Source organism: Protopterus annectens, chromosome 1.part1 (genome assembly GCF_019279795.1).
Source record: "Protopterus annectens isolate FY-2018-M chromosome 1.part1, PAN1.0, whole genome shotgun sequence".
Lineage (NCBI taxonomy): Eukaryota > Metazoa > Chordata > Ceratodontiformes > Protopteridae > Protopterus > Protopterus annectens.
In genome coordinates this window covers 1,240,924,605-1,240,952,306 of record NC_056726.1, presented here as the reverse complement: position 1 = coordinate 1,240,952,306, position 27,702 = coordinate 1,240,924,605, and the positions used below count along the sequence as shown (strand labels likewise).

Genomic DNA, 27,702 nt, shown 5'->3' with positions numbered 1-27,702 from the left:
CTAATTTGCTCTGTTCTTCTCTTACAGCATATCTCAATTTGAAATCTGATAAACAGAGAACCTCCAACAGTAATTTACACTGCGTTTAAGCAGTCTGACATCAAAATAAGGAATACATAAGACAGCTTTGGTGTTTGATTTTATAAACAGCACATGTAAAAAAACAATTGAAAAAGAGAATAAAAATGATCTAGAACTCAAAAGGAACAACATAATAGCAAAAAACATTAATGTCCAGTTCTCTTAAACATGCAATATATTTATTTTAATTGGGACACAATTATCTTGAGTAAAAAGAAGTCTGCAAAAGTGCAGCCCAGTTTTGACATTTGGCAACATGTTATACCAAATATATTAACAATAATAATACTGCCTTTGTTTAGTCAAAACACCAATAGAAAATGTTCATTTCCTGCTCATTAAAACTATCTGGCATGGAGAGGATAACATGCAGAACAAACTTAATAGTTTTAATACAGCTCAGTATTAAACATTTGCTTCAGTTCCTCATACAAAACTACAACATTCCTTCCTCTTCGCTCGCTGACCACTGCTGCTATAATTCAGTGTCCAAATCTTCTGTGCTCCCTCCTACACATTCAACTGACCATATTTTTCATCCTTTCTTCCTCTGCATTATTCCCTGCCCTTTTCTGTCTTCCTTTTGTCACACCATAATCTGCTGCAATTCGTTTGGACTGTACCAGCAGTCTTACTTTCTCATTGTTGTCCATCACAGTTACCTCACTTTTTGCCTTTTACTCCCCAGTGTCATACTAGTTTACAGTACATGCCTCATCATATTTTAACCAGTTCTCTGGCAACAAACTTGTGTTAAAAATATTCTATATGAAAGAAAACTGCACATTTCAGTTTTGTTACTAAAGCATGCTGTACTCCAGTATACTACATTTTAGGCACATTTAATTGTGGGCATTTTCTCTGTGCTATGTGGTGTAAGTAGAACTTAGCTCAACTCTTGTTGACATAACAAGGTCACTGCGATAACTAGTTTCAGATTTTTTTTCAAAGGTGTTATTAACTCGCTTATTCCGGTTTCTCTTCCCTCTTCCACTCCCTGATGAAGGTCTATATTCTTCCACATGAGTAATTTCCCCATTTTGGACTAAACATTTAGTTATTCTTTGCTGATTTATGGGCTTCTGCTTGGAACAGCTTTTGGGTTCTTGTTCCTCTTCATTTTGTTCCCCCTGTTGAAATGAAGCAAGTGAATCACTTATCCTTACACCACAGTCTACTAGAAGACCCCCCTTTTCAAGGATGATGTTCCTAAGACTGCTGTTTTTCACTACAACACAAATTTTTCCTCTTGCTGGAGTAACCCGATATCTATATGACGACATAATATCAGACCATTTTATTTTTTCATGCAAGAGTGACTTTAAGACATTGTATACTGTGACTTTGAGAAGGTAGGCACTTTCAACTCTGGGCTTGGGAATACCTGCGATATACAGGGTAGGAAGCCTGTTACTTCCTTCATCTGGACAAAAATCACCCTCTTCCTGGCTCCCATCACTACTAAACCTATCACTTAACTGATTTTTGTCCATTATAATGTCATACTCTGTTTTTAGTTTTTCTGCATCATCTCCCCAGTCTACTTGGACTGATCCATTTTGTTTTTGCTCTAATCTAGACTTCTCCAGGTCTCTATCCTTTTTTGTCTTTGATTTTTTTGTCTCTTGGTCTACATTATAAAACTCCCCCTGTTCTCTGACCACTGCTTCCGTTATCAATTTTACTGCATCTTTTTGAGGACTTCCATTAGTTGGAGTGTCTACATCAGAAAACTGTTCTGTAAAGCTGTCTTGTCCTACACACTGTTCCGACTTTCTATCAATCCCATGCACCTTTTGACCCTTTAAAAACAACAAGATTTCCCTCAGTAGGAAATTGTTCTGAGACATAGCTTTTTTTAATGCCACTATTTCCCCCCATATGTCCTTTAAGTTACAGTCCCTTAAACGTTCATTTGGAAGGCCTCTGCCATCTTCTTTGTTTCCCACAGCATCCCTCCAATGCAGTGCTGGATCTCGATCTGAAGTTGGGTCCAGTTTGAGACTTTTGATATAAGGGTTTATAAACATGTCAAAATCTTCCAAGAAATTCGCCTCAGTTCTAACAGTTCTATCCTCTGGCCTTAGGTGCTGAGGCCCCTGAAGCCTTCCTAGGTCAACAGTTTTGGGGACAGGCCCATTGGTTTTTAACTCTGAAGTGTTCATCAGGGCAGATTGCTTGTTCTCACTGGTAAATTTCTCCTTTAGTGTAACAGGTGAAGTAGCAGCTTTATTTGCTACCAGGCCTTGCCGCACTACGTTTTTAATCTGGCCCCTTACATGACCATCTCCCATTTTCCCTACAGAGGACGAAGTTAATACAACTCTGTGTTCAGTGTTATGAAGTTGTTTTGATTTATTAACATTCATTACTCAAGAACTCTGCTGTCCTCCCATTTTTTTATTTAGACTTAACTGGTTTAAGTGATATGCAGCATGTTTCAAAGATTCCATATTTAATGAAAACTAAATATAAGAAAAAGACATTGAAATGGTTACACCAGTAAAATTATAAATAAAATGCAAACCTGTATGTAAAGCATGATCACTAAAGTGACTACTGTTAAGGTAAGACAGCAGAGATAATTTCCTGTATAGTCAAACCTTGGTCTTGGCTGACATACTCCTGATATTAATATTCTGTATTAGTTGATCAATATTTTCTCTTATATTTACCAGCAGCAGTCCACTACTCCTGGTAGCAGCAATATCACTATTACAAGTCAAAAAACGTTTCAGCTCTGCTTCATGCAGATTCCAGTCTCTTCAGGCTACAGCTTATGAACAAATCTGTTGTGCAAGGTCCAGTTTCCACCTCTGACAGCACAGTTGCTTGTTTGCAAGAATGTCCAAATGGCTTCATGCATGTAGATAATCAGCCTTCAACTTCTCTCGTGCTCGGGATATACCTCAAAAAATAAAAAAAGCAAGAGGCAAATGGACAAATAAAAATGGCAAGAAGGACAGAAAAAAGCAGGAAAGCAACAAATATACCAAGTAATTTAACACCAACACAAAAAAACAAACAAAAGTGAGAAGGTTAGAAAAAATGACTATCCGAATGCCATGAGATACACATCCCAAAATACTTTAGACCATTATATTTAGCATGAAAGTGACTTGTGAGGTACTCACCATAACCTTTTGATCTGACAGAGGACGGTGACCGCAGGAACACTTGGCATATGCTGCTATATTCTGTAGATCAGTATGGCAGAATCCTTTCCCACTCAAAGAGGTTTGCTGGGCTGTCAAAAACTGGCTGTGCAATTAGATACTTTGCCTTCTGACATTGGCAAAGGGAAAGAGCTACTGATCCTTACAAAACGCACAGTTCTGCTCTTTAATAAACTACAAGGTGAAGGTGGTGTGAACAGTAAAAAAGCAGGATCGGACTAGCTCGTTTATACTGAACCTGGAAGAAAATAAAGCTAAAACTGACTGATTTGTGATCTGAAAGGAAATAAACACTGGTTCGGTAAGCAAAAAGTATTAAATACCATGGCTGAACAGACACGACTTCAAGTTCAAAATTATGCAACGCAACTGCCAAAAGTAATACTTTCAGCAAAACATTCAAGTTTAGTTATACTGGCCAATTTAAAAGAAGAAAGCCAGGTTCTTCCTGCAAAATGCTGAAATCCTACAGTGGTACTAGAGAAATGACTAGGTCCAAACTGATTTTAATATTCACAAATGATAAAGAAACTCAATTTCATTATGTAAATTTAAACAAGGGGACTATACACAACATGAAAGTGAAAAAGTAAGGATAGACTGAAGAGGGAGGCTGCACATTTGAAGAAATTCTAGATCACAATGTTGAGAAAGATGAACTCAACATTCATGCAGTGAATGAAACAACCCAATCTATTGTCACACTTCTGTGTGGTCTGGCAGTTGGCTTAGAGGATTAACTAGGGGGTTAGAACAGTTTCTTGTGGTTCAGTGGTGGAAGGTTAGACTCCCTCAGCCTCCACTGCCTGCGCAACTCTGAGCAAGTCACTCGACAACAATGCTCCCAGGCAGAGTATGAAAAGGTCTAAGGAAACAGTACTCCACCCCAGAAAATGGTTATGGGACCATGGCTACTACATAGATTGGATTTCTATCCTGCAAGATGGCTGGGCCTCCAGTGTGCCCAGGTGGTGTCCCAGACTGTACACATCTTGAAAGGACTGGCAAAGGGGTTGGGAAGAGAAATACAAGGCATGCTTGAATTTTACAATCTCAGACCACACTCCCCGGTGAGCGTGAACCAGGCAGTTCCCTTGTCTCGCATGTGGGGAAGGTGTTGGCCTGCAAGTCAAGACTACTGATCTTTCGAGAAAAGAAGGGACTCTGCCTTACTGACCATGCCAAGAATCAAGAAAGCTGCACACCCAACTAAGCCGATGACCTCTCCAACATGCCATTGGCAAAACTAATCTGCTTGGTGGGGCTAACAGGAACACAGCCTTCACTGATTCTTCCTCTAAAAAAGCGCTGCTTGGAGGACTGGAATAATGGTCCTTCGGCACTTCAAGAAAAGAAAGTTTATCAAGGGCATCTTTCAGCAAAAAGGGTTGGGTGCAGTCAAGTATCTCAACTAACAAATACTAGTGCTTGCAGCTCTGCTCACTGCATTAGAGGAGTTAGCACATGACAACACACAAAAGTCCACTGAGGAAGTTGTGGTTACTTAGGTCTTGTTTCCCCCGTCACCCGGTTTGAGTGTCTTAACATTTCTTTCTAAAAGCACCCATGTATGTCAAAACAGTTCAATTCCTCACAGAAACGGCCAAGAATATTGGCATATATATATCAAAGAAGCCCCGAGCCCACAATTCTCACCAGGAAAATCCCAGTCTGCTAAGCTGATGGGTGCCACTTTGGATATGCCTATACTGCCTTGATAATACCTCGACAGTGTTGCGGGGGGGGGGGGGGCACGTCAAAAATGCCCTGCAGGTCTTGAAAGCGTTGCCGACAGGTAGGCTTGTTAAACAAGCCATCGACTCCATAAGCAGATGTCTAACAGTTTCCCAAAGTAAGACATCAGGTGGTTGAAGATGGACAAACCTACATTCTTTCTACTTATCCATGTCTGGTATTAGCTCTGTGGGAATCGATTCCACGAAGGGAGAATTGCGCTTTCCCAAATATTCTGCATCAGCTTGTACGTCTGGGGAGGAAGGGACAGTAACTGTTGGCTGTAAGCACTAAGGTTTTACAAGTTACTTGCCTCATCTGTTTCTAGGCTCTGTGCTAATACAGCAGTAGGCTGCTGCCAAGAACCCTGTATCTGAAAAGTGTGGACTAGAGAGGAAAAAAGCCACACAACAGCAAAGGAAGCAGAACATATGAGCCTAATAGCATCCTACCGCCCAGTCACAGACGGTCAGGTTAGAATAAAAACTACGTGGGGGAGAGGGCATTAAGTAACAATAGTCAACAGAACAAAAGTACAGTTGTGTACACTTATAAATGTAGAGTGTATTCACTGTTGCAGTCATCACATTTGGGTTATCTGCTTGCAGTAGCCCCAATTATCAAAGTCTTGGGTCCTGTGATGGTTGCTCTCATCTTCAGTGACGTCAGGTAGTCAGGGGTATAAAGCATGCGGCAGACGCCATTACATCAGTTTTTCTTGCCCCCAGATGTCAGCTGCCCCCCCCCCCCCCGCAATGGGAAGCAATTATATACACACACATACATAGTAAAGGAGTGTAGCGGTATAGCCAAAATAAGTTAGGGGACTGGAGGGAGGGTAACAAGGACTGCAACAGTGAATACACTCAACATCTACATTTATGGTAAGTGTACGCAACTGTATTATGTTTAGTGTTTCACTGTTGCAGTCATCACATTTGGGTAGATTCTCAAAGCTAAGGATAGGAGGAGGAATTTAGATAGCATTAGGACCAGCTATAAGGCCCTGCAAGACTGCACTGGCAAAGCCAACTCTGGATATAGAGAAAACTGACAAATGGTAATGCTTGGTAAAGGTATGTACAGAACTCCTGGTAGCAGTTTCTAGGATGTCTCTGGTAAGGACACCCCTGAGAGAGGCTGCAGAGGTAGATGCAGCCCTGATTGAATGGGGTCTAATCCCCTGTGGGATAGGTTTTTCATGGTGCTTACAGCAGAAATGAATGCAATGGCCTATCCATTTAGAAATGGTTTGCTTTGAAATAGCCTTCCCCTCTGCCCCTGCAGCAAATGCCACCAGCAGTTCAGATTTCCTTTGAGGTTTAGTCCTGTCAAGTAAAAATCTTGGTTGTCTGTGCACATCTAAAGGAGTGCAGTATCCATTCCCCTTTGCTCTGTGGATTAGAAGAGAAGGTTGGCAAATGAATGGATTGATTAAGAGCCACACTGGATACCATCTTGGCCATGAAGGCGGGATTGGTCCTGAGGACACCCTGTCTGCATGAAAGATGATGAAAAGCTCCACTGTCATAAGGGCCTGTAATTCAGATACCCTTCTTGCTGAAGTGATTGCTAAAAGGAAAGCTGTTTTCCAAGAATAGAATTTAAATTCTGCACTTGCAGCTGACTCAAAAGGAGGCAGAATAAGTTTTTCCACTACAAAGTTATGGTCCCAGGCTGGAGTGAGAGCTTGTCTGGGTGGTCAAGTTTTTGGCCCCTCTTGAGAAACTGCTTGAGCAGTGGGTGAGAAAAGAGGGGTGGTTGTGTTGTAATGAGCTAAAATGGCTGAGGCGTGAATTTTGATGGAGGAAAAGCAAAGGCCCTTGTGAAGCATTGAAGAATCTGAGGAAAATTGGGCGCTGCTGTGGCCATCACTTGAGTTTGGTTCCAGGCACAGAATCTTTTCCATTTTTCAGCATAAGATTTTCTAGTACTAGTCCTCCTTGCCTCCAAAATGACATCCAACACTTGTTTACTGAGGGATGAGAATGGAGACATTAGGTAATTAGCCAGGCTGGCAGGTTCAGGGTTTGAAGCTGGGGGTGCAGAATCTGGCTCTCCTGCTGTGACAGCAGGGTAGGGGTCTGAGGCAGGTGCCATGGGGCTAGTTGACACTGTGCAAGAGGGGGTACCAGTGCTGGCGTGGCCAGTCTGGTGCAATCAGTATCATCCTTGGTTTGTCCCGTTTGATCTTTAGTAGTACATTGGAGAGGACAGCCAGAGGAGGAAAGGCATAAACTGCTAGATTTTTCCGGCTGAAGGACAGAGCATCCACTTTCCAAGCTTTTTTGTGGAGTCTCCTTGTGCAGAATTTGTCCAATTGGTAGTTCTGGGGGGAGGCAAACTGGTCTATATCTGGGTCCCCCCATTTGTTTATCAACATGTTGAAAGTCTTTGGTTCCAGTTTCCACTCATGTGGGTCCATGAGATTTCTACTTATAGTCTGCCAGTGTATTTAGTTTTCCTGGCAAGAATCGAGCCTGTAGATGCACTTGGTAGCTCAAGGCTGTGTTCCACAGAGCCATGGCTAGTCTGCAGAGGGGGTAGGAATGGGTACCCCCCTGCTTGTTTATGTACCACATAAGTTGTCCATCTTTACCATTAATTGTCCTGGAAGAACGTGGTCCTTCAAGGCTGGAGCATTCTGTAAGGCTAACATTTTTTTTGTTTGATATGCAGGTGCATTTGACTTGGGTTCCATTTGCCCTGAATGCATTTCCCTGCCAGGTGAGCCCCCCCATGCATAGTCTGATGCATCTGTTAGGGTTTGGGCGGAAGGGGGTAGAATGAATGGTAGTCCCTTGTTTTGGTGGCAGGCCTCTGCCCACCAAAGGAATTCTAACTGTAGGCAAGGTATTATAGGAATCATTGCTTCTAGATCCTGAGAATGCTGACACCATAGGCTTTTTAGATACCATTGCAGTTTCCTCATATGCAGTCTTGCATACGTAATCAGTAGAATGCACGAGGCCATGAACCACAAGGCTTGCAGTATTTGCCTTGCAGATAGAAGGGTTTTGTGGCCACTAGTTTGAAGTTAGTTGTCAAATGAATTTGTTTCTCTGGCATGAGGAAAGCCATCTGGGAAGCTGCGTTGAAGCTTGTTCCCAGGAATATAAATTTGTTGACAGGGTACCAGTTGTGATTTCTTTTAGTTTATGGTGTACCCCAGAAAAGTTAGCACCTTTTGTACAAATGCTAGATGACTGAAAAGTATGCCATGGCTTTCTGCCTGAATTAGACAATCGTCCAGGTATGGATATATTTGAATATTTCTTTGCCTGCAAAACGCAATGACTGGAGCTAGACACTTAGTGAATACCCCGGGCGCAGTAGATAAGCCAAAGGAAAGTGCAGAGAACTGATGGTGCCTGCTTTGAAGCATAGGTATCTTCTGCAAGATTCCCCGATTGGGATGTGCAGGTAGGCGTCCTTTAAATCCAGTGTTGCCAACCAGGCATCTTTGCCTATCATGGGAAGCAACTGGTGAAGAGTTAGCATCTTGAATTTTGAAATCACCAAAAAGGTGTTTAGGATAGAAAGGTCCAGGATAGGACGCCATGAGTTGTCTGTGTACCAGGCATAGCCTTTAAAATAGAGACACCTCGTCCCTTTTCCTCTTATGGTCCAGTCTGAATAGACCGGAGACCACTTGCTTTCGAGCCTCTGCCCACTGGTTTGGGGGTAGATCTGGCCAACCGTTTGGGGTTGGCAACGTGTGGAAGTGAAATCTGCATCCTTGGGAAACTAGGTTTAAAACCCATTTGTCCTTGGTAATGAGTTCCCAGTTTTTTGCTTGCAGAGCAATCTTTCCCTCTACAGGAGCAATCAGTTGAGAAGTGCTTGGAAATTTTAAAGTTAAGTCATTGAGACAGCTTACCATAGGAGGGAGTCTTACTACTCCCTGATTTGGAAGTGGGAGCCCCCCCACTGCTTAGTCCTGTGAGTACCCTGGGACTGAAGCCTGGTTGTTCTGCTGGTTCTGGGTTCGAACTGAGAAGGCCTGGAAGAGGCAGGAAAGGAACAATTTGAGGGCCAATGCCTACTAAATCTTGGAGGCTGCACTTGTAAATCTTTAACAGTTTGTGTAGAGTTAGTGTTTTCCTCCAACTTAAGAACTTCTTCTGCTTCGTTGCCAAACAGGTGGTCCCGATTTAAGGGAGCATCCAGCAATTTAATTTTAACATGATCTGGCAAAGATTGCTCCTTAAGCCAAGCATGTCTTCTAAGTACAGACCCAGTGGCAGCAGCCCTGCAAGATGCCTCTAGTGAATCAAAACCACATTGCAAAGTATGTTTTCCAACCTGTTAAGCAGAATACATTAAATCCTGTAAATCCTTATTTTCAGCACAATCAGGAATCATTTTCTGTTTAAGCAATCCAATAATATACTGCTGATACTTTAACATATGAAACTGGCAATTTAAGGCCCTGATGGCCAAGGTTGCAGAGGTGTATACCTTCTTACCCCATCTATCCAGGGTCCTGGAATCTCTATCAAGAGGGGGTAGGATTTTTGGCAGTAGTAGCCTTAATGCCCTTTGGTCCCTGTGAAATGGTCTCAGGAGCTGCAGTAGGATTTTTAAAAAGGAGCTTGAGAATCAAGAACCCTGTAGTATCTTATCAGGCTTTCTGGGAGTACGAGGTAGGGTCAGGGGCCAAGCTAGATTCCAAAAAGGCATAGTCAACAATGCCCAGCACAGGAGGGATGGCTAAAGGCTTGTGTTGGGGCAGGAGTAAGAAATCTCTAAGCCTCTTTTTAGAATCAGAGTAACCCTGGCTTTCCCAGTGAAAACGCTCCCTAAGAGTATGCAAGGTTTCACCAAAAGAAAAATCCTCTGGGGGAGAAGCAGAGGGTATAGTCTCCTCTGCATCAGAATCCTCATAGGTGGATAAGGGTAAATCCTGGTCATCAGAGACGACAAATCTCAGAATCCTGGTCAGAAGTATCATAAGCAAATTCAGTCCTAGGTCTCAGAGGGGGAAGGCTGGCTTCCCCGGATTAAAGTAATAAGATCTTCAGCCATTATTATCATTTGTTTTTTAGGCATAGAGGCCTGACCATGTGGTCTGGGCGTTGGTTTCCCAGGCATGGTTCGAGTTTTAGGCCTTGAAGAAGGTTCAATATACAAATCAATAAGCCTGAATACACCCTCAGAAGCGGTTGCCTGCACAGCAGCTCCGGACCCATCCAAGGTAGAGACATCCTCAGGCTCCACAGTTGAAGCATCTTGCGGCATACTGGACTCATAGCGGGTCTCAGTAGAGGCCTGCGAATCTGAAGTGGTGGGTATCAGGGGCTGCAAAAGCACCTCACCAAGTGCCGGCAAACTGGCAACTAGCTTAGAAGTGTCGTCGGCAGCTTTGGACCTAGGTGGTCTGTCTATCTTTGCATTTTTTCGGAATGTCAGTAGTCTGGAGGCTTACCGAAGACATATCTGGATAATTGAACCAAGTACCAAAATATTTAGAAGCAAAAATATACAGACGATGAATAGTTTGTGGTTTGAATAAGGCACAAAACCAACAGCGAGGTACGTCATGGTCAGGGCCTAGGCAAGGAATACAATATGAATGAAAATCTTTGAGGTATTTGTTTTCCACAAGAAATACAGTTATTTACTTTTACTGACATTGGTTTAGAGCAAGAAAAAAAAAAAAAAGTTTCCCCAACGAAAATTTCAGGAGTCTGCCGAAAGACTGATGCAATGGCATCAGCTGCATGCTTTATATCCCCGACTACCTGATGTCACGGAAAATGAGACAGCAACTGCAGGACCCAAGACTTTTCAGGCCGACTGACGGCTACTGCAAGCAGATAACCCAAATGTGATGACTGCAACAGTGAAACACGAAGAACATCTGCAAGTGATCTTGAAATAAATCCCAAATTCTCCCAACAGTGGCTGGGAAAGTAAAGATGGACCACAGAAAGCAAAGCTGCCTAGCAGAACCACCCACTCCCGATTAAAAAGAGAAAAGGGGGTAGGCTAAGGAAAAGTACAGTTTTGTACCTACCATAAATGTAGATGTTAGAGTGCTCATACAGCTGTAGTCATAACAGATGGGTTATCCTGCCGTCAGGCGGGTCCTCGGTCGGCCGAATTCCAAACTCTAGGTCCGGCGTCGGTTGTTGTCGCTTCTTCCCTGACGTCAGTGCGGCAGGGGTATAAAAGAGGCAGCCGACGCCATATTCTTCAGTTTTTCTTGCCCCAGATGTCAGGTGCCCCCAGAAGGTAGGCAAACAATGTTATGCAAAGATGCAATGTTGATAAATCAAAAAACAGTAGTTGCAAGCAAATACACCATAAAAGAATACCCCCAAAAAGGGTTATATGAAAAGTGTTTGTCAAAGCCTGTCCTAAGAGGGGATGGAGGGAAACCTGGACTGCAGCTGTATGAGCACTCCAACATCTACATTTATGGTAGGTACAAAACTGTACTATGTTCATCGTGCATACAGCTGCAGTCATAACAGATGGGTAGAATCCCAAAGATAAGTAAGGGTGGTAGGCACTAAGTGGAACTAAGAGGGGCTAAGATGCCCTGCAGGACTGCTGTGGCAAAGCCCGCTCTAGATTTTGAGTATAGTGGGAGGTGATGGTGCTTGCAGAAAGTGTGCACTGAACTCCAGGTGGCTGCTTCCAAAATGTCCTTGGTAGGGACCCCCCTGAGGAAGGCTGCTGAGGTAGCTGTGGCTCTGGTGGAGTGGGATCTGATGCATGCAGGCACAGTTTTTCCATGAAAAAAAAAGAGTAACAAAAGCGTATGCAGTGGGCTATCCACTTTGAAATTGTCTGTTTGGAAATGGCCTTTCCCTGAGCACCTGCTGCATAGGACACAAAGTTGCTCAGATTTCCTGAATGGCTTTGTTCTGTCCAAATAGTAACGAATTTGTCTGTTAATGTCCAAGGAATGTAGTAGTCTTTCCCATTTGTTTTGTGGATTAGGATAAAAGGTAGGTAAGTGGATAGTCTGATTCAAAGCTACACTGGATACTACCTTTGGCATAAAGGTAGGGTTGGTTCTCAAGGAAACTCTGACCTGATGGAAAATGATGAATGGTTGCACAGCCATAAGGGCCTGTAGCTCCGAAACCCTGCGTGCTGAGGTGATAGCCAGAAGAAAGGCCGTTTTCCATGACAAGTACTGTAACTCTGTTGAAGAAGCTGGCTCGAAGGGAGGAAGGGTCAGCTTTTCCAATACGAAGTTGAGGTCCCAAGCAGGGACTGGTGGTTTCCTTGGGGGTTTTATATTCTTTGCCCCTCTGAGGAACTGCCTTAAGAGAGGGTGAGAGAATAAAGGAGGATCTGTGTTGTATTGTGCAGAAATGGCTGAAGCGTGGCTCTTTATGGAGGAGAAGGAAAGTCCATTGTTTAACATCTCAGCTAGGTACTGTAAAATTTGAGGTATATTTATTATCCAAGGATTCTGTCCCTTTTGATTCCAGGCACAAAATCGCTTCCATTTGGCGGAGTAGGCCTTTCTTGTAGAGGGTCTTCTGGCCTCCAAGATGACATCCTGCACCTCCTTGGAGAGGAGAAACTGTTGGGAAATCAAGGAATTCTCCATGCAGCTAGATTTAGAGTTTTGAGATTGCTGTGAAGGGTTTTGTAGTTGTGCTGGGACAACAGAAGAGGGACTAGAGGTAGGATCCATGGTGGGGAATGTGTCAGGCTCTTCAGGAGCGGATACCAGTGTTGTCTTGGCCAGTCTGGAGCAAAGAGAATCATTTTCGGTCTCTCTGCTCTGGCTTTTAAAAGAACTTTGGCAGCAGAGGAAGGCATAGACTATCAATGTTGCCCAATTGAAGGAAAGTGCGTCCACTTTCCAGGCCTGTGGATGATAGGTCCTTGAACAAAATTTCAACTGGCAATTTCTGTGGGTAGCAAAGAGATCTATGTCTGGCTGTCCCCATGCCAGAGTTATCTTTGTGAAAACTTGAGGATGCAACTTCCATTCGTGCGGATCCGTCATATTTCTGCTTAGGTTGTCTGCCAGGTGTGTTTTCCTTCCCTGGCAGGAATTGTGCCTGTAGTTGAATTTGCAATTCCAGTGCTGTGTTCCATAGGGTCGTGGCTTGCCTGCACAGGGGGTATGAATGAGTTCCCCCGTTTGTTTATGTACCACATCACTGTGGTGTTGTCTGTCCTTATCAATAGCTGGCCTGGATGCAGTAGGTCTTTGAAGGTCATAATAGCCTTCTGCACGGCTAGCATTTCCTTTTGGTTGATGTGAAGGTGCTTCTCTTTTCGGGTCCATTTTCCCTGAATGCACTGATCTGTCATGTGTGCTCCCCAGGCATAATCTGAAGAGTCTGTTGTGATGATTTGAGTTGCTTGAGGTACACAGAAAGGAAGACCTGTGTTTCTTTGGCAAGCTGGAGTCCACCACAAAAATTCCTTTTGAAGGCATGGAATGAGTGGTATAATTGCTTCCAAGCTGTGGCTAGACCATAAGTTTTTTCAGGTACCATTGAAGTTTCCTCATATGCAGCTTTGCACATGGAATTAGTAGGATGCAAGATGCCATGAATCCCAGAGCCTGCAGGACTTCCCTTGCAGTTAAGCCTGGTGTAAGTTGCCATTTTTCTAAAGTATTGAGACTGTTGCCCTTGCTTGTCTGGCATGAGGTAGGCCATCTGGTTGTATCCAAGCTGGCACCCAGGAAAATTTGTTGAGGGTATTGGTTTTGATTTCTTTTTGTTGACTGTGTATCCCAGGAAGTTCAACAGTTTTATTACAAATGCCAGGTGCTGCAGTAGTATGTCCTTGCTGTCCGCTTGGATCAGGCAGTCATCCAGATATGGGTAGATTTGTAACCCTTGTAGTCTGCAGAAGGCGATTACTGATGCCAGGCATTTCGTAAACACTCTGGGCGCAGTAGATAAGCCAAAGGGCAATGCAGAAAATTGGTAATTGGTTGAACCTGCAAGAAATCTGAGGTATCTTCTGCAATCTTGTCTGATAGGGACATGCAGGTATTCCTCCTTGAGGTCCAATGTTACCAGCCAAGACTCCTTGCCCAGCATGGGAAGAAGCTGCTGTAATGTGAGCATCTTGAATTTTGGTACCTGTAGGTATGTGTTTAGGATGGATAGGTCTAAGATAGGTCTCCAAACTTTGTCTTTCCTTGGTACCAGGAATAGTCTGGAATAAAACCCTTGACCTTGTCCTTTTGCAGGTACCTCTTGAATTGCTTTCATGTCCATGAGAGCTGAAACTTGTTTTTGTGCCTCTGCCCTTTGATTTTGTAGCAGGTTTGGCATGCCTCTCATTTTTGGAAGGGTGTGAAAGTGGAACCTGTAGCCTCAGTCTGTGATGTCCAGAATCCATTTGTCTTTTGTATCAATATGCCAATTTTCCACCCAAAGGTGCTGCCATAAAAGCTTTGCTTGGCAGGTGTAGGGGGAAGTCAGTGTCAGTTTTCTAAAAGACGGATCTATCTTCTGCACCTCTTGGGGTTGGTGCTTGCCACTGTCTGGCTCTGAAAGATCCTGGAGGTTGCCCTCTACCCCTTGGGCGCCTGAATCTGCCCCTTTGAGGTCTGTCCGTGGCTGGAAAGGACCAATTTTTTGAAGGCCAGTTTCTGCTGAAACGTGGAGGCTGTACCTGCAGGAAATCTTTCACTGTTTGCATTGATTTCGCTTTTTCCTCCATTTTCTTTAGCACCTCCTCAGCTTTAACACCAAACAATACATCTTTTTGAAGAGGTGCATCTAATAATTTAGCTTTGACATGATCTGGTAAGGTTTGCTCTGAGCCAAGCATGCCTACGTATAACAGACCCCGTAACAGCAGCTCTACATGAGGCCTCTAAAGCATCAAAACCACACTGCAAGGTAGGTTTACCCACTTGCTCTGCACCATGCAACAAATCCTGCAACTCTTAAATCTGGTTGTTCTGGTTGTGTCATCTTGCTTTTCAGCTGAGATATCAAAAACTGTTGATACTTTAACATATGGAACTGACAGTTTAAATTCTCTCATGGTTAAAGTGGCCGAGGTGTACACCTTTTTGCCCCACCTTTCTAAAGCTCTGGAATCTCTCTGAAGGTAATGGGTTTTTAGCAGTAGAGGCCTTAATTCCCTTGGGACCCTGTGAAATGGTTTCAGGGTCAGCAGTATGGCTTTTATATAGGAACTGGTGGGAATCAGGAACCCGGTAATACCCGTCTGGTTTAACAGGAGCTGGAGACAAAGAATCTGGATTAAGGCTAGCTTCTGTGTACACATCATCCAACATATCTAAAACAGGAGGGATAGCCAGAAGCCTATGCTGGGGGAGCAGAAGAAATTCCCTGAGCCTTTTCTTGGAGTCTGAAAAATCTTGGCCTTCCCAATGAAAGTGTTCCCTCAATGTATGCAGGGTTTCCCCAAAAAGAGAAGTCCTCGGGGGGACAGACTCCTCTGCATCAGAGTCTTCGAATGGAGACTAGGCATAATCCTGGTCCTCAGATAGTTCTGAGGTAATAGAAGCTTGATCTGAGGAAGGGTAGTCTTCCTCTAATCTGGGCCTTTTGTCAGAGGGGGGGGGGGTTGAGAACCCCTGATAAGAGTAATCAAATCCTCAGCCATTTTAAGCATCTGTTCTTTTTTTAGGCACGGTGCCTTGAGATGGGGTCTGAGGAACCTGTTTTTTTGGTTTTTATGGCTGCTTTAGATTTAGTGAAGGCTTTAATAGAGAAGGAGGAAGGCCTGAAGACCCCTTGAGAAATGGCAGGCCTGTCTAAAATCTGAGTTTCCCCACCAGGAGTGGCGTCGGGATCTGTAGTAGGAATGGGGGCCGAGGAGCCTGCGACCTCGGGTACTGAAGACACCGGTAATGCATTGTCATCAGTAGTCGGCCTTCGCGTGGTTTCAGTAGGTGGTGCGGACCTCGTATGTCAGTCTTTATTCTTTGCGTTTTTTGCTCAAAACTGGAGTCAGAGTATCCGATGACATAATATAATTAAATTTTTTGCCAAAAAAGTGGAGGGCGAACTCTGACGCTTAGTGCGTTTTTTTGAATCTAGCACAGAAACGGCAGGCCGAGACGTCGTGGTCTGGGCCTAAGCAAGGTATACAGAAAGAGTGGAAATCCTTATGCGGTATTTGCTTCCCACAAGAAATGCAATTATTAACTTTGTCCGACATCTGTCGGAGGCAAGAAAAGTTTCCCCAATGGGGTACTTGGCTTTCAAGAAGACTTCGGCTGAAATACTTTCGTAAATCTCAGGAGCTGGCCGACCGGCACTTGCCAACTGCTTCTGCTTCGGGCACTGCGTGGCAAGAAAGACTGAAGAATATGGCGTCGGCTGCCTCTTTTATACCCCTGCCGCACTGACGTCAGGGAAGAAATGACAACCGACGCCGGACCTAGACTTTGGAATTCGGCCGACCGAGGACCCGCCTGACGGCAGGATAACCCATCTGTTATGACTGCAGCTGTATGCACGGTGAACATCACTGTTCTTACTGTAGGAAGAGAAAAGAACATTTTTGTTTACCTCCGGAATTAAGCCTGATGCACAAAGGGAACTGAGAATTTATGATCACCAAATCTAGAGAGTAACCGAATGGAACAGGTTACAGTTTAAAGCACTGGAAATTAGGTACTTGCCGAAGCAAAATCCAAGCAATGTTCCATTAGGTGCAGTTAAAGCCTATGACATAAGGAGATAAATACATGTATGCAAAAAGACATGTTCTCTCTTATGTGATCAGAACAGTGATAAGCTTGGAGAATCATTTTTTTAAATTTGTTTACCAGAAAACTCCCGACTGGGGCAGAGCCTATTTTCAGCAGAGGCCTGGGGAGGAACACTCCAGATGCAGGTCTTTGGAATGTGCGATGAAACCCATGTGAATAAATGGAAGACATCCAGACTCCGCAAAGAAGGCACCATAGCCAATTATCGAACTGGATAATCACTTGCTGTGTGGCGACAATGCTAACCACTGCACAGTCTTGCACTTTTGATATTTATTATGCTCATCCCTTCCTCCACAGCGATTGAGACACCCCTGCACTGACCCAGAAATCAAGGAGCCTCAATCCTCACCACTGGCAATACACACTGGGAGGATGCCAAGTACACACAGTAAAATGCAATTTCCCTTAAGAGCACACACAGGTCAGTCTGGGGCTGGTTTCTCCCTCTTTCTCCAGATCCCCAATAAGACTCCCCACTGGCATAGCTGCAGAGTTGAGATCTCAGCTGAGATCTGGCCAACCAGTGCTTCTGTCCCTGCCCATGTAGCTGGCGCACACACTCATATGATTTATATACAGAAACTCCTGGGAAAGGCTGGTACAGGTTTACTAGCTATGACCCCTTCTGCCCAGACTATAAGGTAGCTCCAACTGCCACCAGCCACTTTATCAGCTACTTTAGGATTGGCCATCCTTTGCCAAGGGCCTTCTGAATAATGTTACTATTGATCCAAATGGTAGTGTGACCAAGAGCAAGGCTATCTAGGAGCAGTCTGTGCAGTGTCACCAAACAGAAGTACTCTAAGAGCTTAAATATTTCTAAACAGACATGCTACAATTAAAAGGTTTAGAAATATTTAATAATAAAATAAGACAATACCAAACAAGTAAGTTATATCAGAGTTCAAAATCACAGGAAATATTTAAACATTCCAGGGCAGTCTCAAAGAAAACATCTAAGCTATACTTAACTATATTCTTATCTGAATCTAAGAGCGTTACTATGCTCCCAAAAAAAAAACACACAACTTACAGCAAGTGCAAATGTGGTGATGACTGGATGCTGTCAAGTCAAAGACAAATACAAAATGCCCTCTCTCTGACCGTTCTTAAATTAATATATCAAACAACTGCTGGGTTAGCTTGGATGTTCTGGTCTTTGGTGCAGGCTGGAGAAGTTGTTTGACCGCAACTGAGCTACAAAATATAAGTATTTTTTGATTATTTTAACAGATTACTGTTTTTATAATTTAATATATATAAAGCACTTTGTCTATTCAGAATCTTCAGAAATCTTTTTCTGTTTAAAAACTGTCATAGCTTGTTGTCTTAGGCTATTGTATAAACTGAAACATTTACTCTGTGTAATTATCTCTTGGCTAGTGGGGGCTGGTTCTTGTAAAAAAAAGTTGTTGTTCTGGTCTTTGGTGCAGGCTGGAGAAGTTGTTTGACCGCAACTGAGCTACAAAATATAAGTATTTTTTGATTATTTTAACAGATTACTGTTTTTATAATTTAATATATATAAAGCACTTTGTCTATTCAGAATCTTCAGAAATCTTTTTCTGTTTAAAAACTGTCATAGCTTGTTGTCTTAGGCTATTTTGTCCCACCCTCCCTCCCTGTTGGTGTCTTGCTCTTATACTTGGTGGCTTTGCAGTTGCCCACCCCTACTGTGACACACCTCCCAGTCTAGTGTCATTAGCTCATTCTTCTTAATACAGAGAGAACATTTGATAAGGCCTTCTGTTCCTCCTTTTACCTTTTCAAAAAGTAAAACAAACCCTTTTTTCTTCTTCGCCTGAACCTTCTTGTGTTCTGACTGTCCTTCTCAAACATATTGGAAATATACAGTATATTTCAGAGCATTTGTTAAAACTGTATTTGCTATAACCGATTTAAGTATTTTTTTCTGGCTTTTGAATATTTACTGCTTAGCGACTGCATCTTAGCCTGTTTATACAGCTCTGCATTCTATTTAAACTGTTTTTGTGTTGATTAACTGTTTTGCACTCTTAAAAAGTTATTTGTTGCTTAATTTTACCTGTAGGCTAACACACTCAAGTGTGCTACCCACTTAAAAGCATTTATAGCATTTACTGTCTGTTTTTTTCCTTGTCTCTGTAAAAAAACAAAAAAAAAAAAAAAAAAAAAAAAAATCTTTTGTTTTCCCACCTTACTGAACTAGAGTAGTCCAGTTTCAGAGTTGCTGATCCCTGGGCTTTGTTTTTAGTTCCCGTTACTGATCCATTGCCTTATTAGGAAGGAGGGAAGTTTCTTTGCTTACCAGTGGGAGTGGGAAGCACTGAGCAGCCTTTTTGTCCGAATTGGTGAAGTTTCAGCCCGAAACTAGTAGTCCATTGGTCGCTTTGGGCCAATTCCTAGCTCCTTTCAGCCCCTGCTATAAAACACGCTAAACACGTGTTTTCCAGCTTGTACCAACTCTGCACAGATCCTCGTGGTGGCCTGCAGAGTGATCCAAGCAGCAGAGAGCTAAAAGAGTGACTTTCTACCAGATATAAGTATTTTTGTGGCTTTCCCACTGTTATTAAGCTAGCGACTGCATTTCGCCTGTTTTACTGCTACTTTAAGTGATTTCTGCATTTTACACTGTTTATTGCACTTTAAGTTACTAATTGTTGCAAATTGTTTCTGTAGGCTACACACTAAAGTGCGCTAGCCGATTAACAGCATTTATAGCATTTACTGTCTGTTTTTTTCCTTATCTCTGTAATAAAACAAAAAAATCTCTTGTTTTCCCACTTTACTGAACTAGAGTAGTCCAGTTTCAGAGTTGCTGATCCCTGGGCTTTGTTTTTAGTTCCTGTTACTGATCCATTGCCTTATTAGGAAGGAGGGAAGTTTCTTTGCTTACCAGTGGGAGTGGGAAGCACTGAGCGGCCTTTTTGTCCGATTTGGTGAAGTTTCAGCCAGAAACTAGTAGTCCATTGGTCGTTTTGGGCCAATTCCTAGCTCCCTTCAGCCCCTGCTATAAAACACGCTAAACTGTACTGCTGATCTAACCAGCATATCCTATAACTGAAAAGTTCATCTCTACTTGATTCCCAAGTAGACTATTCTCTATCTGTAAAGCCTAGCACTTACTCCTACAGTACTTGCACCTTGATAAAGCACTCTTATTATAGATAGTACCCCACCAGCCCAAAACCCACTTCCCGAGTCCTTTGAAAGTTCTTTATCTACTACTTCTAGTATGTCGAGGATCAGTTGCTAGTGTCCTCTCCAGCTCAACTGGTGAACCTGGGAATATTGAGGCAATGTTACAATTGCCTCATGTACACAGACAATCCTCTCCTTCTCCCACAAAACACAAATACATGCGAGAGATGCAACTATACGGCCAAACTGGAGGCTGAGCTCTCTCAACATAGGACTGGCAAGACCAGACAGGAGGAGAAGGCAACCACACACAATACATACCCAGTCACACATGGTACCATCACAACTTCAAATCATACACATACTCACACAAAGACATACTCGGAGGCTCTGGTCAAAAATTTACCAAAACAGCAGAGGCCACCAAAGCAGACACCCAAACAAATACCACCTCACGACCCAACACATGCAACACATAGACCACACAGTCAGAGTGTCAAACAGTCACAGCCCTTAAGGCCAAACAAAATGCCAGACACACTTGTCATTGGTGATTCCATAGTCAGACACACTGACGTCCCGCTCACCAGACTGAGTAAGGAGAAGGTCACAGTAAGCTGCCTGTCGGGCGCTAGAATCCGCCACATAACGCAAGCACTCAGGTCTCTCAACAGCAGGTACAAGTACGACTCATTGTCCACGCTGGTGTCAACGACCTGAGACGTACCTCCTTGGACTACATGAAAAGGGACGTCGAGGAGCTCTCTGATTATGTAGCCCAGGCAGGTATGACCCTGACCTTGAGCAGTATCCTACCTTCACCTAGAATGATGCCACAATACAGTGATAAGATGATCAGCTTTAATAATTGGCTTAAATTCTGGTGTCATTCAAAGGGGATCCAATGTCTGTCTGCCTGGGATGACATGCTGGACAAGCCACGCTGCTTCGCAAGGGACGGCTTGCTGCTTCGCAAGGGACGGCTTGCACCTGTCACCCCTGGGCTTCCGGATATTGGCAAAGGCTCTTGCCACCCCCATAGTGCCTTTTTAGGCAAGGCTCAAATTCTAAACCTACCACCCTAGAACACCAAAAAGGAAAAAAACTAAGGGTAATGTTGCTCAATGCCAGAAGTCTCAATCTCAAGATGCACGCACTCGAGGCCCTTCTCAATATGGAGAACATCGATGTCTGTGCTGTGACAGAAACCTGGTTCAAGGCTCCTGAGAGCACCCCAGCACTAACAGGTTTCACCTCATATCATACGTTCCGGCCCCAAAATCCGGACAACACCAAGAAAGGAGGGGGGGGGGTGTCCATATTCATAAAGGACACCCACACCTCAAGGTTGGTGGCAACGCACGATGCATCTGAGACCATCCAGGTGCAATTAACCATAGGCAAGACTGCTCTGCAATTTGTAGCATGTTACAGGCCACCCTCTCAAACTCAGGAACCTCACATGGCCTTCCTGAAAACATTGGAGGATAAATGTATCTCCAAACACCATCATACTAGGTGACTTCAACTACCCTAATATAGACTGGGAACACTACTCAAGCCCGAACACTCTAACCCAAAGATTCCTGGAGTTCATAAACTCAAATGCCATGGAACAACTAGTCACCATCCCCACAAGAGGTGAAAACATACTTGATCTCATCATCACGAACATGGGATCAAAATGTTCAACACCGGAAGTATACCCCTCACTGGTGAGATCAGATCATAAACTAATCTCGCTGGAGGTCCTCATCCCGCCCCACCTGAAACAAAAAGACCACAGTGAAAAACTTCTCAAAAGCCGATTTCACACTTCTAAAAACTAGTGTGGTCTCCTTTAAGGCCCCTGAGCCAGTGGTAAACATTACTCAAACCGCTGAATCACTTACAAATGCCTTCTACCAGCACCTACAGGACTGCATGGATCAGGCAATCCCAAACAAAACTAAGACTCTCTGTACCAAAGGCAAGCGTCCAGTCTGGTGGACCCCAGCCATAAACAAGCTCTACAACAAAAGGAGGAAGCTACTACAAGATAGAGCAAAATCCTTGAAAGGTAAGACACCTTTGATCATTATAAGTAAAAACTAAGAGCTCTCATAAAATCATCCAAGGCAAATTTTGAGAAAAATCGCCAAGGACTCTAAAGACAATCATAAGGCCTTCTTTAGCTATGTTAGAAACCTAGGAGGAAACTCCCGATATGCTCAGAATTAGTTCAAAATGATGTGAAAATTACTGAACCTACATACATTGCTAACATACTGGCTGACAGGTTCAGTGCAAACTTCTCCCCTCCCCAAAAGGAGAGATATCTATTCCAGAGGATTGTAGCCCCCAAACATCTCCAACGCCCAGGTGAGAACTGCCCTCACTAAGGCAAAAAACACAGCATCCATGGGACCGGATGGTGTCCCCGGCTGTGTGCTTCATGAACTCAACGAGGAATTAAACCCACAGTTAGGACAGCTGTTTAATCTTAGCCTCACCTCAGGATACGTACCCAAGGAGTGGCGCACGGCGACTGTGGTCCCACTTCATAAGGGCGGTGCCTCCACAGACCCTGGAAATTACCGCCCCATTAGCTTGACAAGCCTTATCTGCAAAGCCATGGAGAGGATCATAATGGAACTCATAAATAAAGACATAGGGAACTTGCAGACTTTGGATCCAACCCAGTTTGGCTTTGTCAAAGGCAGATCCTGCCTCTTAAACTTGGTTGACTTTTTCGAGACAGTCACCAAGGCCATTGATGAGGAAAGGCAGTCCATACAGCCTACCTCGACCTGGCAAAGGCCTTCACACAATACCCCACTCAGGTATCATCGAAAAACTCATCAGCTTGAATGTAAACCCATACATCACAAGATGGGTTGCAAACTGGCTAAGCGACAGAACCCACAGGGTCAGAGTTGCTGGAGCCATGTCAGACTCAAAGCCTGTCACAAGTGGTGTCCCACAGGGCTCAGTCCTGGGTCCACTCTTGTTCGGCATCTACTTTTCTGAAGTACAAGCAAACACAGGAGGGTTATGGCTGACAAAGTTTGCAGATGACTGCAAACTGGGCGCCATAGTCGAAAACACATCTGACACAGATATCCTCCAGAAGGGCCTCACAGAAACGGATAACTGGTGCCAGAGCCATGGCCTGAAGTTAAACGCCAAAAAATGCATAGTCATACCCTTCGGGAAAAACAAGGTTACCCCTAGCTACCATATAGGTGACAATCCACTGAGCACAGAAAAAGTCATCAGGGATCTGGGGACCCAAGTTGACAGTAGTCTTTCGTTTGACACTCATGTTGCTAAAGTAGTTAGGAAAACCTTCTATATCGCCCACCTGATCATGAAGGGATTCACATCTAGATCAAGGGAGGTCATCGTCCCCCTGTACTCATTACTCATTAGACCTATGATTGAGTACAATACCCAGTTCGGAATGTATCTGACCAGACACCTGATGCAGCTTGAAAGGCCCCAAAAGTTCCTCACCAAAAGGATAAAGGGTCTCAAAAATATGTCTTATGCTGCCCGACTGAAAGAACTCCAGCTTTATTCAGTCTCATACCGCTTGCTCAGAGGTGACCTGTGCCTGACATATAAGGCCATGTCAAACCCAGATTTGATGAATATGCTTCACCTCAAAAAATCTAGATCCCTCAGAACCACAAGGGCAGGAGACTTAAACCTTGACACGGTTATAAATAGAACGTGCTGGAGGGACAGATTCATCACCCAGAGACTCCCTATGCTGTGGAACAAAATCCCGGTACATGTGAGGCAGAGCACCTCGCTGGCCTTGTTCAAGAGGAATCTTGACCAATGGATGGGAGATCGCAGATATACCCCAGGGATTACTTCAGTGTCATTGCTTGACAGAGGCACAGAAAAATGATAGGCATAGTTTTTATTCAAACTAAAGGGGTGGCGAAAGCCACATAACTATGGGCTAGGCTTATAAATGCCCTTGGGCAGATAGCCTAGTATGAACCTATGAACCTATGACATCACTTAGTCACCTGACTTTAGTTCCCAAGCTAAACCAGTGTCAGAAACTACCCATATTTAAACATCTCTCTATGAAAATACATAGCCTTCAGGTGCTTGCAAATTATAGAAGAAAAGCAAAAAACAAACACCGTCCTCTAGTGTAGACATCCTGTCGACAAACAGATAAAATTGTTTTAAGATTGTGCTATTAATGTTAATTTCAACTATTTGGAAGTTCTGCAAGTTCACCCTCTATTTTCTAGTTTCCACTGATAAAACATATACATTTACACATTTACAAAATGTTATGTACATTTCTGTATAAGCCAGCAGGGCATGCTGTGACTACATTTTAGCCCAGTACAGTAAGTACTGTTGTGTACACTTACCATAAATGTAGATGTTAGTGTATTCACTGTTGCAGTCCTTACAAAATGGGTTATCGGGCTCCCGGTAGCCCACAGTCACACAGAATACCAAAGTCCTTGGTATAGGACATTGGCTGCCTTCGGTTTAGGCCAGACGTCAGTACCAAAGAAGGCAGCAGATGCCATTTCCTCAGTTTTTCTTGCCTTAACTGTCAGGAGCCCCCCAAAAAAGGTTAGACCAAGAAAAGAAAATCCAGTCTGTGCCCTAGGAAAAAAAGGGGGATGGAAGGGGGGGAAACCAGGACTGCAACAGTGAATACACTCGAACATCTACATTTATGGTAAGTGTACACAACATCTACATTTATGGTAAGTGTACACAACTGTACTATGTTAGTGTTCCACTGTTGCAGTCCTTAAATGGGTCGATTCCCAAAGCCCAGGAAAAAAAAAAAAAAACAAAAGTGAGGAACACCCACTGTTTAAGGGTTGGTAAGGATGCCCTGCAACACTGCAGTGGCAAAACCAGCCCTGGACTTAGAAAACAAAGGTAAATTGGAATGCTTAGTGCAAGTGTGGACAGAAATCCATGTAGCTGCTTCCAGTATGTCCCTAGTAGGTACACCTCTTAAGAAAGCTGCTGAGGTAGAGGCTGCTCTAATAGAATGGGTCTAAATACTCTGAGGAGGAACCTTGCCATGCTGTAAGTAACAAAAGTGAAAACAATGAGCAATCCACTTAGAAATGGTCTGTTTTGAAGTAGTTTTGCACTGAGCTCCAGGAGCAAAACTGCAACAACTGATCAGACTTTCAAAAAGATTTAGTCCTGTCCAGGTAAAATCTAAGCTGTCTATGCACATCCAGGGAATGTGGTAACCTTTCCCTTTTATTCTGAGGATTAGGAAAGAAGGTAGGCAGGTGGATAGACTGGTTAAGAGACTGGCTCGAAACCACCTTAGGCATAAAGGAGGGAATAAACCCGATCCACATGGAAAATGATAAAAGGCTCTATTGCCATTAAGGCCTGCAACTCAAACTCTTCTAGCTGAAGTAATAGCCAAAAGAAAGGCAGTTTTCCACGAGAGAAATTTCAAGTCTGCTGAGGCAGCTGGTTCAAAAGGAGGAAAATTAAGTTTAAGTACAAAATTGAGATCCCAGGCAGGAGTAGGTGCCCTGGGAGGCTTTAAATTGCTAGCTCCCCTGAGGAACTGTTAGGGATGAGAGAAAATGGGATGCTCAAAGGAACAATGAGCAGAAATAGCTGAAGCTTGAATTCTGATAGAAAAGGAAAGTCCACCATTAAGCAAACATGCCAGATAGTCAAGAATGAGAGGAAGAGAAGGTTGAGAAGGGTCTTCCCCTCTAGTCTGCATCCAAATGGAGAATCTTTTCCACTTATCTGCATAAGATTTCCTAGTGCTAGGCCTCCCGGCCTCACGAAGGACCTCAACCTTTTGTTGGGAAAGTTTTAAATTATAAGCCAAGCTGCCAAACGCAGAGTTTGAAGGAGGATGATGCAGAATTCTTCCCCCCTCCTGAACCAAGAGATCTGGTATCAGGCGAAGATTCCAAGGCCGAGAGAGAGACTGCGAAGTAGTGGATACCAATGTTGTCTGAGCCAGTCTGGAGCTATGATGACTGCTCTTGGTTTTTCATCCATCTTTAACAGCACTCTGGGAAGAGGAGGCAGAGGAGGGAATGCATAGATAGAGAGCAGTGTCCAGGGAAAGGACAGAGCATCCACTTTCCACCTTTGTTGTGATGATCCCCGGTGCAAAAGGTTGGAAGAAGGTGGTTGGTTAGAGATGAGAAGAGATCCACCTGGGGAGTGCCACAACACTGAATGATGCAATAGAAGATGGTCTTGTTTAGTTGCCACTCATGAGGATCCAGGACCTGCCTGCTCAACCGGTCTGCCAAGGTGTTGAGCCTTCCTGGCAGAAACTGAGCTATCAGATGAATGCCCATGGAAGCTATGAACCATAGTATCATGCTTTGTCTGCACAAGGGGTAAGAGTGCGTCCCCTCCCTGCTTGTCGATGTACCACATGATTGTGGTGATATCCGTCCTGACCAGAAGAGTACCAGGAGAGAGAGAGATGATGTTTGAAAGCCATGAAGGCCTGCTGGACTGCTATCAGTTCCTTCAGATTTATGTGCAAATGAACCTGTTGAGAGTTCCAAGTCCCCGGAATAAATATGCCCTCTAGATGTGCTCTCAAAGCGTAGTCAGAGGCATCTGCGGTGAGAGTCTAATTGTAAAGGTGGACAGAGGCAGGCCTTTGTTCTGAACACAGGCAGTCACCCACTAAAGAAACTCAGTCTGCAAGCAGGGAATCAGAGGAAGTATCAAGTCTAAATCCAGACTGGGTTGACACCAAAGGTTTTTGTGGTACAATTGTATTTCTCATATGCAGTCTGGCATATGGAATTATCAGAATACATGAAGCCATGAATCCCAGGGCTTGCAGGAATTGCCTTGCAGAGAGCTGGGTTATGCTTGCCAAATTTTTGAAGTAATTTTGAAAGATCCACGTTTCTCTTGAGGGAGGAATACCATCTGGGTGGCAGTGTTTCAGGCTCACTCCCAGGAATACAATCTACCTGGTGGGTACCAATTTTGACTTCTTTTCATTTATGTATCCCAAAGAGGTGAGAAGGTTCTTTACAAAGTCCAAATCCTTTAGAAGTTGCTCTGCAGAGTTTGCCTGAATAGAGACAATTGTCCAAGTAAGGGTAAAATTGAATGTTTCTTTGCCTGCAAAAAGCAATGATTGGAGCCAGGCATTTGGTAAACTCTGGGAGCAGTAGATAAGCCAAAGGGTAGTGCAGAGAACTGGAAGTGCCTGCTCCCCACCCTGAAGCAAAGGAACTGCCGGCAGCTTTCCCTTATTGGGATATGCATATAAGCTTTGATTTGGGGGGATACCTGGGTATCCTTGGTGGACAGGGAAGGTACAAAAGGAGAACTTGTAGCCTTGGGATACTATTTGCCGTCTGTGATGGTGAACCACACTTTTGCAAACATGTCTAACCTTCCCCCCAAAAGAAACCCTGGGCCCACAGAAGCAGGCATGGGAAGGCCAGAGTCGCTGGGTATGCTTGCTTTGGGAAGTTTGCTTAGAACTCCCCGATTTTGAAGAGGAAGCCTGCCAGTGCTTAGCCTTTTGAGGGGTGGAAGTCTGTCCCCTAGAAGACCTGTAACCCCTAGACGCAGTGCAACTGTTTACTAGGGTCAGGAAAAGTCCAATTCCTAGAAGGGTATTGTCCATTAAAATGAGGAAGCTGAACTTGCAGAAAGTCCTTAAGTTTGCGTAGATTTGGCCTTATCCAACTTTTTCAACACCTCTTCTGCTTTGCTACCAAAAAGATAGTCCTTGTACAAAGGCACATCCAGTCATTTAGATTAGACAGGTTCAGAAAGGGGCTGTTCCCTGAGCCAAGCATATCTTCTAAGAGAACCAGTGGCTGCTGCCCTGCAAGAAGCCTCCAAAGTGTCGAAACCACAATGTAGAGAATGTTTAGTGACGAGAGT

At 43.8% G+C, this 27,702-nt stretch overlaps 1 protein-coding gene across 2 annotated transcripts in view; it reads right to left on the bottom strand.

The window, feature by feature from the left end:
* Positions 1-233: 233 nt before the first annotated feature.
* The window catches only part of LOC122809601, a 99,697-nt gene continuing 72,228 nt past the window's right edge, over positions 234-27,702 (bottom strand). For both annotated transcript variants that reach the window (XM_044081222.1, XM_044081231.1), the window contains one exon: positions 234-2,989. In XM_044081222.1, the coding sequence (XP_043937157.1) occupies positions 948-2,450 (1,503 nt within the window). In that variant the 5' untranslated portion in view covers positions 2,451-2,989 and the 3' untranslated portion in view covers positions 234-947. The remainder of the gene's footprint in view (positions 2,990-27,702) is intronic.